Source organism: Misgurnus anguillicaudatus, chromosome 13, assembly GCF_027580225.2.
Source record: "Misgurnus anguillicaudatus chromosome 13, ASM2758022v2, whole genome shotgun sequence".
NCBI classification, from domain to species: Eukaryota; Metazoa; Chordata; class Actinopteri; order Cypriniformes; family Cobitidae; genus Misgurnus; species Misgurnus anguillicaudatus.
The window spans coordinates 18295264-18310776 of NC_073349.2; the positions used below are offsets into that span (position 1 = coordinate 18295264).

Sequence of the window (15513 nt, forward strand, 5' to 3'; positions counted from 1 at the left end):
AGCCATACTTTTACAAATAATGTTTAGTTCTGGATTGCAATTTGAAACATACTGAAGCAGAGAGTTGTGCAGCCACAAGTAATGCGCTTATATGCGACCCTCTGTGCTAATTAGCAACCTAGCGACAACTGCGACTCTTGAGCTAACTTACTAGCCAGCGTCAAAATAAGCGAAGCCAAAATGAGCCAACTCAAATGCCATGTTGTTGTTAAAGTTGTAGCACATATTTAAGGTGCAGATTTGGGATGTTTAAGCACACACCGGTGGGTCTCTGTTGTTTTCTCTCGGCACTTGATTACGGCTCGTCTAAAGGAAGCACATTGCTAGATGTTCTCTTTGCTGAAAATTGTCACTCACCGTTTGAAGTGCTCGATAATTTTTTCCTCTCGTACATTTTCTGGTAAATTCCCCACCCATAAATGTCTGGTTTCCCGGACCATACTGCGTTTTGGTGTCCCCCGATCATACAGAAGATTTTATTGAGGTAAATCCGTCTCCACTGAATGTGTGTATGACTGGGACGCTGAGAAGATGTGCCAAGCTCGAAAACGACGAGTAGCTCCTCTGACTGGACACTACGATTAGACCCGCTTGCACTTGAAAGCTGTGTTGACTACGAGAGCCTGAACCTTGCTGTCGAGGAGCGCGCTCCGGTTCATGACGAGATCGCGCATTAGAAGGAACGTATGCAGCGAGCTTCTGGAATACCACATGAATGAAACCGGACAACACATTGTTATATGTGAATCACTTTTAATCTGATAAATGTGTATCTTTACATTGGACTAATATTAGTGTATGTCGAGTTAGATTGCATACAATATGAAATTTGAGTACGTTCTCCTAAATGCAGTTTGACATGTGACATTATTTGTGAAAAAAAGTCTGCCTAAATGCAAGTTAGACATTTTTTGAGATAGGCAGTGTATGTGGTTTACCACTGCTGCTATCTACAATAATGACTCATCGGTTATGTCTAATTTATTAGTACTGCCTCGTATAAGTTTGCAAATTGTACATTTGTTTTCTTTACAAGCATTTTGTGTTGAATAACATCTGCATGATACACTTTATTTTTTTAAATTAAGACAAAAAGCATCAAAAGAGCCATAGATACACGACTTCCTTAATAGGGTGCCAATTAAAGTGCTGGGGCATTTTCATGTTAGATGGTAATTTTTGTCAACTAAATAATTCCCTAAGGACTTACATGTCCCACTTCTTTACTCGTTATTTTGTGGGAATTTATTTGTTTTTACCCGCAGTCTCAACTACAGATAAATCTAGAACAACGCCTTGTATATGATTAGTTATTTAAAAGACAAGCTTCGCGTCAAATGTAAGCTTAATAATTAAGTTCAGTTCAGCAACTTTAGTCAACTCTCCATAATTCAAAGAAAACTACATAAGGTCTGACTAATTACAAGGCAGTTTGCGTGGCAATCGATACTGTTTCAAATAGCACAGAGAGTGACCAACCATTTCAAATGTTCAAAGACGGGTTTGACCGCTTTCCATTTATGCCTACTGACTTAAAAGAGCACGAGGCGTAAGGTTTGATTCACGCATGCGCCAGAATGCGGCAAAACAGGGACCGCAATGGCTCCATTCCGCATGCGCCCAACACGCCCACAGGGTTTTGACAAAGAGCAATTACAAAGCCCACTGACTTGCAGAAATTTCTGTAACTTGTACCGAGACGAAGCGGGTTGTATCTTGAGCAAGCCACATAATCTTCCGATTCAGTCTTCACTGGAATTGTATGGATTTTATGGATCTGCCTAAATCCTTAATATTTCTGGATTTGACCTAATAAAATCCATTGACAGTATCTTTGGGATTGGATTTGTTACACGTTGGAAATACAAAAGCGCAGACCTATTCAGTATTGTTTTATGTTATATAATAAATGAATCCCCTGGACATTTGGACACTTTATTATTCTTCTTTCTTCGTTCCTAAACCACAGACGGCTACTTCTAAAGGAATGGAGAAATTGTTTAACCGTCTGGCAAAAACGTAATTGTAATGTGTATTTATCTGACAGGAAACGATGGAATTGTAAACAAAATCCTCTGGAATCTTTTTGATAAAATGGTCCATCTGTCTTCTACACATTAAAATATCGAAAAACAGCTGCATTGGAGAAAAACAAGTGCAGGTCAAACATAACGACTTTGACATTACAAAAAATCCCGCAATCGACGTTTCTGAAGGTTTTAGGTGTTTTTTAATCGTTGAAACAGTTGTTGGCGTCATTCTACTAAAGAATGCTCTTTGAAATATGACGCCATTTTGAGCATGACCTAGAATAGACAAGACCAAGCACAACAAAAGAATACAATGCGCCCCGGCCATTTTGTTTCCAGAGATTTCTTTGAGTTTATGTTATGACTGCACTTTTAACGTTGCCCTGTATGATTTGACGAAACTAAATTGTTACAGTGTTACAAAATATCTTGGAGTGCAACTGTGTGCTACATTTAAATGTTATTGTTGGATGTTAAAATGCATTGATGACCTGCGAGTGTAGCTGCTTAATTAAAATAAGCCATATAAAAATTGTGTGTGAAGAGTTAAGGTACGTAATAACGACGTAATAACACAAAGCTATTTATGTATGAGGTACAGTCTGTCTCATAAGAAGTGTTCTTTAAATAATATCAGTGTTACTTATATTTAGGTGTGAAGTAGCTGGATTTGAATTAATCATACATAAAGTTAGTGATTTTAAATAGTTTTATTTTGATGTAATTCATTCAATAAGGTTAAAATGGAAAGGGACAGATGCATAAATAATCCTTGTGTATAAATGTACAGTGTCCATACTGTGCAAACCATAGTCCTTTATGGAATTGCTTAGGTGGCATTCCTGAGCGACCATGTTTTTGTAGAGAAAGTAGTGCTGTAAAATATTACTATTGCTGTTATAACTCTAAAATATAACTCTGCTGTTGTTTTAATCCAAGCTCAGTCAAATTTTTCCCATTTCTTTGGTCCAGTCTGGTTTCCTGGCCTTTTTATGGATCTTTCAGGAACAGGGATAACATGCTGCAAAGATGCATAAATGCAACAACAAAAATAAGTTATTACATTTAATGCTCAAAATATATCATATAATATTCTATGGTACATCTTGGGATACAGTCCTGTAACTTGTTACTTAGTTCAGTGCAGATAGAGAGACCTTAAAGCATGCATGTTAGTGCTAACCTTATATATGGCTTCCAAAAGGTCTTGAGATAGTAGCAGACATACAGCTTCACCAATGAAGCAGATCAGGACATGGAGTACATCTGACCACCTGCCCACTGTTATCAGTAAAACAAAAAGCCCACCAAGGCGCACAACAACTGTATTCAGAAGAGCTTGCTGGCCAGGCTGACGTTGATCCTCTGAAAGAACAGTAATGAATGATATACTCTAATATGGCAAGAGATTCAAACCATGGTCACTGTTGGCATGGGGCGCACTTAATTGTTACATAAACTGATATTATGGTATTTCCCCCAATAAATCTGTTTTCTTAGTCCTACTATTTTGTTCTCTTACCATTCATATACACAACCAGTAGAGTGTAGCATATTGTAAGTGGGGTCCAAAACCTCAGAGCCTCGGTTGTTGAAAGAAAATGTTGGTTTATGTTTGATATGGCAGCAATTCCAGACACACTAAAAGTTATAATGAGTGCACTGCAGAGCCAAGTTAATATAGAAGAGCCAGTAGTTAAGAGCCCAATACAGAGTCCACAGTAGCGCTGTGTGCTGTGTATTGGATACATTGTCTGAACATGTTGCCATAGTTTGCAGCACTGGCTTGCCAAAAACCAACTCAGGCCAACTGCAAGGAGGAGGCTTAGCCAGGCTTGTGGTGCCCCCTCATGGAGGAAATTTAGGCTGCAGCTTAGTGCACAGCCTAGGGAGAACTGACACTGGATGAGCTGCTGTAACAATGGATCAACTACTGAGTCCTAAACAAGAGAAAAGTTGTATTTAACCCAGAAAGAGTTAGCTATAGTCATGCAGAATTTCATTGTAAATAATTTTCGTACTGATCCTCCTGTGATCCGCGCTGAAATGACTCGGAGAGAGAACTCTAAAACCACCAGTGATGCCACACGAGATCCCACAATGGAAAGAATCAATGTTAGGACCCAGAACTGAATTTTCTCTGTTAGTCCAGCAGTTCGTTTGTTTGGTTTATTGTCTGTTTTAGGATCTGCAACACTTCATAGACGGGTGATACATGCATCAAAAAAGCACAAAAACTTAATATTTTATGAAGACCTAATAGCTGTGTATTTTTTGTATTTATAATATATTTAACAACAAAACATTTCATTTTATTTTTAGTTAACATCCTTACCTCTGATCATCAACAAACAAGTAAACTTTTAACAGGTTACGGAGAACCAAAATTCCACAAGCACCCACTATACCTGTGATTAATATCAAACAGAAGACATAGAGATATTTCACAGTGCATACAGCTTATCACTGTTCTAAAAAAAAAACACTTAAAAAAACATGTGAAAATAGTAAAATATATAAATATTAAAGATATTAATGAAACAGAATATAAATAGATTTGTTAACAAAAGAGCCATTTTATAACTCACCTTGTAAAACACTATGTAAAGGATCAATTCCTGGTGTTAACCAAGTAGGAACGCTTGGAAGTAACCAGGAAATAAAGGACGACATGCCTATTAAAGTGAAACGTCAAACAGACCACACAAACAAAATCCAAGCAGAAGTCAAAATCCCCAATACCACTGACCTTATGTTGTGTTATTTTTGAGTTGTTTGAAAACCTCATTCATGTAAAACCTTTATCAGTAGCTGATATGAGAGTTGGAGGATTGGGAGCAGAGTATCAAAGGTCACTTAAGCCTTGATTCATTTTTACACCTGTCATCTCTTCATGGTGTATTTGTTTTTGTTTTGTTTTTTGGAGGGGGGGGGTATTTTTTTCACAAGCATAAAGTTTGACTGAATAATTTTTTTTATGATAATAAATTTAATGGTTCAAACTTGCAAAGAAAGCAATACAAAGAAATTACCATTTCATTTCTGCCCTCTACTGGTGACTATTTTATAACAATTAAGAGATATTTACATACTGGAAGATCAAAGATCCACAGATTTTATGATGGCATGTAAACTTTATACTGCATGCATGAGCTTTGAACAGTCAATGCCTATCAGTCATCTACTTAAAACATCTTACATCATAAAATAAGCACAGAAATAAAGGAGAGTTTTTACATTTGTTTGTTTATTCTGATATTTACTGTTTGAAACATTACTTAATGTTTTCTGGTCTAAGAAATAAATTCTTTATTTTAGATAAGTCATTCATATTGTGAATCGTATTGGAATAGGACAGTCAGCCATCAGTTTGTGATACTGATTCTCAAATACAGCATCTTCTTCTGCACTGAAATGATTCTTCCAGTCACCGACCTCACCTAAAAAAAATCCAAATATATAAATATATTAATTAATTAATTAATTAATTAATTAAAAATATATATATATATATTTGAAAAATGTAAGTAATCACCTTTTCTCATAAAATCTGAGGATGTACGATCAAAAACTGTGTCTGGGATAGTCGAGTAGTTTGCCATGGGATTCTCCCGCATAGCAGAAAATTTTGTCATTTGTACAATGCAATCTATTGCACTTTCTGATAACTGTCGTTCAAGAAATACAGCAATGCGTTTCACCTCACGAAGAGGGTCCTAAAAATATTAATAGATAATATTAAACAAGTAAATTATGAATATTTTGAATTTGTATGTTGTGTGTAAGCAGGAACAAATAAATAAAAAAATTCATTGATGAAGGGTCAAATAGATGGTTTAATTGATATTGCAAACAGACCTCTTTCATGTCTTCGAAGAATACGTAAAGGATTCTCTTGCTATGCCTTTCCCTCCAGTATCCTTTAACATGGTCATGCCAAGATCCCCAACCCACTAAAAAGATAAAATTATCAGAAGTTCATCTAACATTTGTCTTGCATGACTTACATTGGGCTGCCATGAACTTCTCCAGAAATTGTTGCCAAGAGCCAGGCTCTGGCTGGTTCATACTCATGCGACTAAAATGATAATATGAAACCACAGTGTCTTTGGGATTACGGGCCATATATATAACCTAAAAAGAGAATAGATCCTTTAAAATGAGTTGTTGATTTAAATACAGCACAATAACAATCTTAAAACAGCAAAACCTCTAACCTTGCAACCAGCCTCCCAGAAAGACTGAGGCACAAGTTGGATAGGAAGATGAGTTTTGATTACACGTGGGGGATCCATGGTGTCTAGAATACTTACACCGTCTATAAGTAATAATATTATTATTTCGGATGCACATATATAGGATAGATTAAAATATGCATGCAAAAAAATTTCAGTTTCTGTACAACATACCAAAGGGTACACCTTCTGTAGGGGCCATCTCTATAAAAGGCATTCGCACATGAGTGGGAGCGCGTTTGCACTTTTCTGCATCTCCAACATTTAAAATTTGGTCCACTACTTCCTGTAACCAGGTAGTTCCTATTACGGATAAAGCGATTGTATTGTTATTTTCATTATGCTATCGTTTAATTCTTATTCCTTATTGTGCAAATAAAACAGATCTGCACCTTACCTGATTTTGGATAGGTGGCAATAAGCAAATCCTCTTTCGATGCTTGGAAATTTTCCACTTTTGTCCATTGTTTCACTATGCACTCAAGTAATGGGATACCATGAACTTGACCCAATGTCCCGCGTACTTTTTTATCCATAATTTTCCACCTTATATGTCAAAGATTAAGCATAACCATTTTCATTAAAATTTGCACTGAAAACAGCTAATGTCTCGACTTTTAAAGAAGTTTTTATTAGTCACTTCGTTATACTTCATGAAGTTGACCTTACAAATTTTATTTTGCAAGCTAAACAATTTTAAGGCAATATTTTTTCTCAAATCTTCTATATCGTCAACTTACAGACAAAATATTTCAACAGGCGTTTACGTACGACGTTTTCGTCCTATGCTTATCTATATTACCTTTTTCGGTAGCCGCCAATTGAAACTATTTAAAAAGTAAAAAAAAAAACATGTAAATGTGTAGAAAGCTATGGTTTCAGTTTCAGGCAGACAGATCTGTCGACGGCTGTTAAGCTGTTAGACTAGTCTTACAGGTTAGTTTTATTTTTCAAGGCTGGTCAAAGTTCAAAGTTAATGCATTTGGCACCTGTACGGTGAATTGCTGTTTTGTAGACCAGTGGTTCTCAAACTGGGGTCCAGGGCCCCCAGGGGGCCGCAAGATGGTGCCAGGGGGGGCCCAGTTTTATGAAATTTTATAAAATACATGAATTTATCATGAATTCTGTGAAATTAAACCTAAAAAAATAAGGCAGCACTACTTTGGATAATTTAATGTTTTGTTTAATTAAAATGTGAAGTTTTAGAACTGTTTTTGTCATAAATTTTCTTTGGGGGGGCAGCGAAGGAATGCACCATACACAAAGGGGGCCGTACGCTGAAAAAGATTGAGAACCACTGTTGTAGACTATTTAAAACTATAAATACATGTGTTACACCTGATTCGTAGAACTTGTCATAACAGAACCAAAATCGAAAAAAGCTCAATAAAAAAAGAAAAAAGAAAAAACGAGTGTTAGCAGCTCTAGCTGTCAGCTTTCTGTTCATTTGTGTACATTTATTTCCACAAGATTCCTCCGTACAGTCATCCTCATGTCCTCCGTACAGCAGGTGGCGGTGTGGTGTAACACTTTGACTCACTAAGCGGCTCTTTTACGCTGTAGAGGGAAAATGTGCGTTAGCTTGTGGATCGAGGGAACCCCCTAGTTAGTAGCTAAGAGTGGAAACATGGATGATGAGGAGGTCGCCGAGAGTTGGGAAGAGGCTGCCGACAGTGGGGTAAATACGCGATAATGTACTTTCTTCACACTCGTACGAACTCTCATCACAGTGTAAATAGCTTCACGTGGAGCTTTAGGGCGATTCATACAACTAACTAGCTTCTTGCTAGCGCGCTAGTCACCCAAGTGTGTGTGTATAGAGTTGGGAAGTAGGCCACAGTTAAAGGGAAACTAGTCAGATACCGTGGGATATTTCCTATTTTTAACCGGTGTGAATAAATAGTGACGATCACGATCTAAAGTTACAGCTTTAGCGTCATGTTAAACAATATGTCTTATAGGCAAGCGGCATGATGAAACGAGATTGCTTGCTAACTAGCGCTAGTTAGCCGGGAGAAGTTGTGTCGAATTAGAAAAGGTTTCTTTGCCATCGCGTAAGAAATCAAAGATGGCTGCTCCAATGAATTGAGACCTGTTGGGTGTCGTGCTGAAATAAACGTAGTCTTCAGTTTAGTTATGTTCAAAGTTATGAATTGAAATGTAACTTACGCCGATTTCAAAGTTCCGGGTAGTCTCCATTCAGATAATCAACAGGCAGTTAAGTTCTCAACACGTCTTTGAGGTCTCTTCAAAAGATATTATTGGATTATTCAATCAACATGCCTATTATTTTAGCAAAAGTGTTTGAAGTGATGTGGAAATGAAGGTTTATAAAAAGGTATAGTTATAGTCATTTACTATATGATAACATTTTATCAGATGATTGTATTTAGATCTGTCTTATTTCATTTGCATGACTAACCTAAAACTTAAAAAATGACAATTGACACTTGACAGTAAAGGTTAATTTGTAAGAATTAATAATGACCTATTGTTTTATTTGCTCTGGTGTAGTAGCTTAGCTTAGAAAAGTGTAAATATAGGAATAAATAGGAATCATTTGTTTTATGATATAGCAATATGCACTCCTTTGTGGTTTCTCATGTTCACTGTTAAAGTTAAATCATAAGTTCAACATTGTTTTGACAGTAACACCTACAGCCTGACCACTGTAAACATATCTTCCCTCCATTAAGTCTTTTGCTTTGATAAGCCCTCATATTGTCAGAATACTCAAGCACCACTCTGTAATTTGGCCCTGCCATTAATTTAGCCACAGCACTAGAGATTTATAAATAACTTTGTGAAATTGAAAACTTGATGTTGCAGCAGCCCTTCCTTAAATAAAGCACTTCACTCATATTACTATTACTTATAAGATTGCCGCATAAGTTAAATCTTAATTTCTTTACTCAGGAAATGGAAAGAAGACTAGAGGAAAAGCTTCGAATCAGTCAGAAAGAGAGGTATGTCAGGTCATCCTCAGGTTTTTGAGCCCACGTTCTCCCTTATGTGCTAGCTGCAATCATCTTTTGATGTCCCTTTCAGACTTTCAAGTGGCAGTTCAAGCCGATCTCCAATGAAGACGGCGATTGTCATCCAGGATGACTCGCTCCCTGCCGCGCCCCCACCTCAGATTCGTATTTTGAAGCGACCCTCCAGTAATGGATCCTTGGGATCGTCTGTGACGCAGAACCGACCCTCCCCGCAAGTGAAATCCTTAGCTCAGCGAGAGGCTGAATATGCAGAAGCCAGGAAGAGAATACTTGGCAGTGCTACACCTGATGAAACACCCCAGGAGAGGCCTAATTCAGACCGGTAAATTACTGACACAGTGAATAAAGTGGAAATAAAACTTAGATTTATGCACGGTTACTGCAGTTTGTGGGAGAACTAGGGTTCCTACGGATCATGGAATTTAAAAGGTCTATTCTAGGCATTGAATGTCAGGGAATTTTTTGTCCACATCATGGAATATTAGAGATTTTGTTTGTCGCATTAAATCGTAGTTTGCATTTATCAAAAGGCATTTAAAGGTGCCAAAGAATGCATTGAAATGATGTTAAATTGAAGATGTTGGTTCCAAAACGCGATAAACACCATTTTATTTAACCGTCAAAATCAGTATTGTATCAGGTCAGTATTAAAAAGTAAATTCTTAATTTTATGCAAACTCTAGGGGTGTGATATCGGCACAAAAAAACTCCATATCGGTCAATCCCTACTCTATAACCGACAAAACCGTGTTATTAAAATATATTTTTTAAAACATTTATGATCATAGAGAATGTTTAAATACTGATTAAAACAATTTTTAACAGTCTGTGTTATTAATTGTCTATGTCGTTTCCAACTGTATTTGAATCTTTGGAAAACAGCATAAGTGAGATGTGCAGTTGACTCACGAACATGGAGAAAATATCAGGTCAATTGACCGTTCGCAAAGATCCAACCCCCTTAGTTACTGTTGCTATGTCCATTTCCCTCCAAACGGTTATGTTACGAACCGTCACATTTGACTCTCGTCATAACCGTCATCACCAAATCCGAAACCAGCACACCCCTAGCAAAATCCAATATCTGCCGTGTTAGTTTGTCATCTTTTCTCCCTTTTCCCAAAACGCGATAAATTCTCAGCAGAATGCAATAAATCCGTTTAACAAATCACAGCGCACCATTCCACGCATTGTAAACAACAATGGTGGCGCATTGAATACACACAGAATCTTAGTTTTCCTCATCTACTTTGTACTTCATGGTCAACAAACAAAGAAAAACAAAATATGGCATTGATAAACCTATGGTGGTTTTCTGTGACAGGGAGAAAACGTAAGCCATCAAAATTGAATAATTTACGCAAGAGGCACTCGGGAGACAGAAAAATGCAGTTTGATGCTTGTTCTCCCGACAGCATAAAGCTTCTGTCATGCTAACACATTGACCCCAGGGATCTTATGAAAAACTTTCCAATATTTTACTCGAAGTCAACGAAAATCGAGCAGGACCAAAATATTTTATAGCTGATCGCTGTCAAAAAAGCAACGACGTCCCAAGTATAGCAGCAGCAATGACAGTGTTATTAATATGACAAAGCAGGCTAAGTGTTTTGATTAATGCCATTAATGGTTTTTATCAGTGTATACCGCTAGTCAACTAAATGAATATAACACGGCAAAGATGATGCACATTTATATATTGATTCAATAGATAGTGTTTTGATTTATTGCATTTGTGGAAAAAAATAATCAGTTTTTACAATAAATCTTTGAAAATCAAATAATGGATTAGAATTTTTAATGTTATTATAACTTATAGATGCTATGTGAAAGTTTGTAACAGAAAATAGTGATTTTCATCTTGTTACTTTCTTGGTATAGAAAACACATTTTTACCGAAATTAGTCCAAATGGATTTATTGCGTTTTGGAACCAAACTCTTCAAACTCTCTTGCTGATATCTACATAGAAGGTAAGAGGCTTTATTAAGTGAAAAAAATGGCCAGAGACGTTTTAACATATCCATTTACAACCCTAGGATTTGGCTTTGAAATTGTCTATTATTACGTTATTTGAAAGGGTGATGAATAATAATGTTGAGCTCTGCTCTGATTGGTTGTACAGTTTTACATTCTACAGCACCTTTAAGCTACTTATAAACTCAGTGTACACTACATTATCAGGCTTACGGCATCTCACACATAGGTTATAAAAATTAAGCTTTTTAGTCAGGGAATTTGACATTTGGCATGGAGTAGGAACCCTGGAGAACTGTACTTTTGTTCATGTCAAAATTAGTATTTTTGAATGATCTAAAATATGTTTTAAAAAGGTTTACTGTCATTTTTCCCCGATCAGATCCCCACGCGGAAGCAACCATACACTTTCGGAAGACAGCAGATCAGGAAACCATGTGGTTCGACAACCAGCAGGTCCAGATGGTACACAAGGCTTTCACCAGCGCAGATAGGAATAACAGTGTTTCCTGGGAGAAGTCATATTGGGTCGATCTCCCAATACAGTCAAAATTCAAATAATTTTATCAATATTTAGAATATGGGATGCTTTTCGTATAAATCTAAAACCCTCTCAAATCCACCACGGCACGTATGCCAGTGTGTGGCACTCAGAGGACAACGTTACACAGAGGAGCGGATGGGGAATGTTGCATTCCCGGTTTTACACTGTGATGAGGACCTCGCTTCCGGACACGGCTCACTGTGACGTCCAGCCCCGCGCCTTTAAATTAAAGAGAATACGGAGGAAAACAGAACTGCAGAACCAATGTCCCTTACTTCCTATACTCAGCCGTCACACCATTTGAGCAAGCCGTGAAAATCCCTTTGAAAAGACATTAGAAGAAGAAGATAGCGGTGACAAAGGCAGAGCTGGAAGTTCTGTCACCATTGCGGTATACATGATGACATTAGGCACCAGCTTCTTTCAGCAATAATTCTAGATTGATCATGAAATGTTCACATCTTCTTTCCCCACTGTTCCACCCAAGTTGTTTTGTATGTATTGTGTTTGTTTTAAGTTGCCATATGCTTTTAAATCGGTAAGGAACGGTGAGGTCGTTGTGGAAACTCAAGCTGACTTAGTTTGTTCTTTATTGTTTACGGTTATATTATTTTCATATGTTGTTTTATTCATGGGTCTTCCTCTGACTGTCCTGATTTCTACATAAAGTCAAAAGAATAAAAACAAACGAGTAGAGAATTAAACGAGTGCAGCAAATGACATTTTTAAGCAGTTTCTATGCCTTTTAGATGATTTGAGGCAGTAGTCATTTTTAGAGCTGTGTATTTTAATTGAAATCTAACAGATAAGAGACTTCTGTATATACGTGTTGTGCTGGGATAAACCAAAGGGAGTGAAGCAGGGGGAAAAACGATTACGCTGGCTCCCCTCGCTTCACTTTCTCATCAGATCTGCTGTTGACCATTTTCTTTTCTTTCTTTTTTTTACTGATGTAGGAACTCAGGTTGTTTTAAGGAATTATGAGGATGAAGTTGTGTATGAGAGGATAGGCTTTTAACTGATCGATGGTGCAATGTTAAGCTTTCATGAAGTAAAAGCTTAGGTGGTTTGAAAAACACCTCCAAGACTGGATTACAGATAAGATATCCTATAAGAGATTATTTAACGTTTATTGAAACCTAAGATGTGTGCATAGCACCAGTGGCTTATCAAGGCAACTTTAAGTGTTAAGTCAGTTGACCTATAGTTGCTCTGGCTCTTGCAATACAATGTCCTTTTATGAAGAGCCATACTACCTTTTCTTGTCACCCTAAAACACCTTGCTTTCCTGTGCTGTCCATGAATGATGTCTCTGAAATGACCCTGAAGTTTATGGTGGTAATACCCTTTAACCTGATATGTCATTGTTCACCTATTGTGCTGTAACACATCAGACCAGACAGGTTTGTCTGAATTCCTGAGAACACAGCAATCTGCCTGTAAATACTTTTAAAAATGGCCATTTAATAAAGACTTTTTAAATAACGTTTCTGGATATTTTTCTTCAGGTTTTGGTTTAACGTTGCCTATAGGGATATTTTTCGCAGTCTGTGAAAGACTGTTTAGGTGTGAAAACCCAGCTTAAGAAATTTTTCAACACATAATCAACCTACATAATTTAAAGAACATTCTCTGCTTCCAAAATCAATTTGATTGAGTCTTTAGCTTGGATTTTTCCATACAGGTATGGACACTCATCTCAACCGATACCATACATTTGAGCAATAATCTTAAGTTTTCCTTATGCTTACCTACAATTTTACTTGAGTCACAGAATAGGAATGAAATTCAATTTCACAAATGTGGGCCATGGTTACTGGTTACATTCATAGAAACATTGAAATTATGATATTGAGTTGAAATGTGTTGTTTTGTGATAAACAGAAACACACAACGTCTGTAAGGGTTAACCCCTCAATACCCTGCGTCCACTGGAATGGACATCACGTTTTGTGGTTCAAACCAAAAAAAAAGGTGATTAACCAATCAAAATAAGGCACACTGATTAAAACACCTAAACAATCAGGTCTGAAGGGGTTAATTTTACATTTCAAGTCCATGTTAAATGTCCCGTTCTTCCTGTGTTTCTGAAGCTTTGATTGTGTTTACAGTGCGCACTATGATGTGTTCATGCACTGCAAAAAAAAAAAATTCTTCTTACTTAGTATTTTTGTCTTTTCAGTAGAAATATCTAAAAATTCTTAAATCAAGGTGTATTTTCTTGATGAGCAAAATGACCTAAGAAAATATGTCTAGTTTTCAGACAAAAACTATAATATTTAAATGAATTTGTGCTTAAAACTTTTAAAAAAATTATCTGCTAAAGGGGTTTGAAATTTTTGCTTAAATTAAGTGTTTAAGAAAAAAGAAAACTTATTTTTAGATTTTTTTTTCTCACCCCATTGGCAGTTATTTTTGGTTGTTTTAAGCACAAATTCACTTAAATTGTATATTTTTTGTCTATAGACGGTTTCATTGGAAGCACGTGATACACGTCTGGATCCGAACCTTATTTCCGGTTTCGTTTTTTTAATGCTCTGACTAGTTGCTAAACTGATCTCTTGAACAAATGCCTCGTCGAAATTAGCAAATGTTTAGGTTTCCTATGTAATCTATGTGTTGTTTTTTTGCTTGTTATATAAATAAACTACGTGTAAAGAACTTTGTTGTTATTTATTCTCAGCGGAGTCCACCGGAAGCTACATGCAGCCGCTTGTCTATGTTGTTACTGCTGAAACGGTCTTAATTAGGTAATTTTGCTCATCCAGAAAAAGCATCTTAATTTAAGAATGTTTAGATATTTCTACTGAAAACAAGACAAAAATACTAAGTAAGAAAGCCATATTTTCCAGTGTGTAAAAAAAACGCAGTATTTTTCACACAATTTACTTATCTCTGTGCCGCTGTTTTCACTTTCCAAAAAACGGGCTGATGTCTTCCTTGTTCTATGAAGTCAATCCCTCAGAAATACTTAACGAGTTCTGATTGTTTAGTTTGTTTAGTGTGTTGTGTTGTGATTCTCGACAGCAGGGGCACGTTCAATCTCACACCGGTGCGCAACGTTTTGCTACGGTTTCCGGGTTGAACGACATGTTTCCTTGAAACGGTGTGCAACGGAATGCAACAGGTTTTAGAAGCGTTTTCTCTTGTTTGGTGGGTGTGTCAGAAATGTCGGCCCAATCAGCGGCAAGATGTATAAAACCACGCGATAGTAAAGAGACAGCTCGCTCAATGGGTTCAAGTTGGAATGTTGTCTTTCATTCTGGACGGCAAGGTCAGTGACTGTAACATCGAGGGTATTTTACAGTATTAAACACACATTTATAACGATTTCATCAGGCTTCAGAAACATTTTAAAAAGAACACAAAGAATGGCCTCTCAGCTACCGTAGTTGCAACTTTAGCGTCATCACAACAGGGTGTTCAATGCTTCACCGTTTCAGTTTATTAAACGTTGTGCAACGTTTTGTCGGGGCTGAACGCAGCCCTGCTTAGCTTAGCCAGAGCCTGACGTATTCCTGTGGGCGGAGTTTAGTCTTATATTGACGTCATTCAGCCGGGAAGTAAAGGGCTGTAGTCCAATCAGGCCTTTAGCTGTAGGCTATGAAAGGGGAATTCTGTTAAAGAAAATATATCGTGTGGCAGTAAACGTTGAGCTTTATCATTTTGCAGATATTATTTATGCTCTAACAGCAACATTACACACTAACTAAAGTGTGAAAAATGGGATCA

The 15513-nt window shown here is 37.0% G+C and overlaps 4 protein-coding genes across 8 annotated transcripts in view; 1 reads left to right on the plus strand and 3 right to left on the minus strand.

Moving 5' to 3' along the window:
- spen (spen family transcriptional repressor) overlaps positions 1 to 695 on the minus strand; it is a 35158-nt gene extending 34463 nt beyond the window's left edge. For both annotated transcript variants that reach the window (XM_055188974.2, XM_055188973.2), the window contains exon 1: positions 358 to 695. In XM_055188974.2, coding sequence (XP_055044949.2) covers positions 358 to 440 — 83 coding nt within the window. In that variant the 5' untranslated portion in view covers positions 441 to 695. The remainder of the gene's footprint in view (positions 1 to 357) is intronic.
- Positions 696 to 2725: 2030 nt separating this feature from the next.
- tmem82 (transmembrane protein 82) lies at positions 2726 to 4845 on the minus strand. Its single transcript, XM_055188977.2, has 7 exons — positions 4780 to 4845; positions 4619 to 4705; positions 4366 to 4438; positions 4052 to 4226; positions 3553 to 3970; positions 3214 to 3395; positions 2726 to 3051 (listed from the first exon to the last, which is right to left on the minus strand). The coding sequence occupies exons 2-7, from the start codon at positions 4701 to 4703 to the stop codon at positions 2971 to 2973; spliced, it is 1014 nt and encodes a 337-aa protein (XP_055044952.1). The 5' UTR covers positions 4704 to 4705; positions 4780 to 4845; the 3' UTR covers positions 2726 to 2970.
- Positions 4846 to 5257: 412 nt separating this feature from the next.
- sult1st5 (sulfotransferase family 1, cytosolic sulfotransferase 5) lies at positions 5258 to 7289 on the minus strand. 3 transcript variants are annotated; one of them, XM_055188979.2, is made up of 8 exons: positions 7006 to 7289; positions 6663 to 6811; positions 6440 to 6568; positions 6248 to 6348; positions 6038 to 6164; positions 5889 to 5983; positions 5566 to 5746; positions 5258 to 5470 (listed from the first exon to the last, which is right to left on the minus strand). In XM_055188979.2, exons 2-8 carry the CDS (start codon positions 6799 to 6801, stop codon positions 5358 to 5360), a joined length of 885 nt encoding a protein of 294 aa, XP_055044954.2. In that variant the 5' UTR covers positions 6802 to 6811; positions 7006 to 7289; the 3' UTR covers positions 5258 to 5357. The 3 variants fall into 3 exon arrangements, with proteins under 3 accessions (XP_055044954.2, XP_055044953.2, XP_073731367.1); XM_055188978.2 differs by having other exon boundaries at positions 7068 to 7286; XM_073875266.1 differs by having other exon boundaries at positions 6663 to 7288.
- A 497-nt stretch (positions 7290 to 7786) lies between these two features.
- szrd1 (SUZ RNA binding domain containing 1) lies at positions 7787 to 13266 on the plus strand. 2 transcript variants are annotated; one of them, XM_055188980.2, is made up of 4 exons: positions 7787 to 7943; positions 9182 to 9231; positions 9314 to 9583; positions 11620 to 13266. In XM_055188980.2, exons 1-4 carry the CDS (start codon positions 7893 to 7895, stop codon positions 11729 to 11731), a joined length of 483 nt encoding a protein of 160 aa, XP_055044955.2. In that variant the 5' UTR covers positions 7787 to 7892; the 3' UTR covers positions 11732 to 13266. The 2 variants fall into 2 exon arrangements, with proteins under 2 accessions (XP_055044955.2, XP_055044956.1); XM_055188981.2 differs by lacking the exon at positions 7787 to 7943 and adding an exon at positions 8242 to 8603.
- The last annotated feature ends 2247 nt before the right edge of the window (positions 13267 to 15513 follow it).

Excerpts from the sequence above, each read along its gene's own strand:
- sult1st5 (XM_055188979.2), bottom strand. The coding sequence starts at position 6,801 with ATGGATAAAAAAGTACGCGGGACATTGGGTCAAGTTCATGGTATCCCA. Across the intron at positions 6,349-6,439 it reads TACAGAAGGTGTACCCTTTG|ACGGTGTAAGTATTCTAGAC; the intron begins GTATGTTGTACA and ends TATTACTTATAG. Across the intron at positions 6,165-6,247 it reads TCTGGGAGGCTGGTTGCAAG|GTTATATATATGGCCCGTAA; the intron begins GTTAGAGGTTTT and ends TTCTCTTTTTAG.
- szrd1 (XM_055188980.2), top strand. The coding sequence starts at position 7,893 with ATGGATGATGAGGAGGTCGCCGAGAGTTGGGAAGAGGCTGCCGACAGT. Across the intron at positions 7,944-9,181 it reads AAGAGGCTGCCGACAGTGGG|GAAATGGAAAGAAGACTAGA; the intron begins GTAAATACGCGA and ends TTCTTTACTCAG. Across the intron at positions 9,584-11,619 it reads GAGAGGCCTAATTCAGACCG|ATCCCCACGCGGAAGCAACC; the intron begins GTAAATTACTGA and ends TTCCCCGATCAG.
- tmem82 (XM_055188977.2), bottom strand. The coding sequence starts at position 4,703 with ATGTCGTCCTTTATTTCCTGGTTACTTCCAAGCGTTCCTACTTGGTTA. Across the intron at positions 4,439-4,618 it reads TTTACATAGTGTTTTACAAG|GTATAGTGGGTGCTTGTGGA; the intron begins GTGAGTTATAAA and ends TATTAATCACAG. Across the intron at positions 3,052-3,213 it reads TTTTGGAAGCCATATATAAG|CATGTTATCCCTGTTCCTGA; the intron begins GTTAGCACTAAC and ends GCATCTTTGCAG.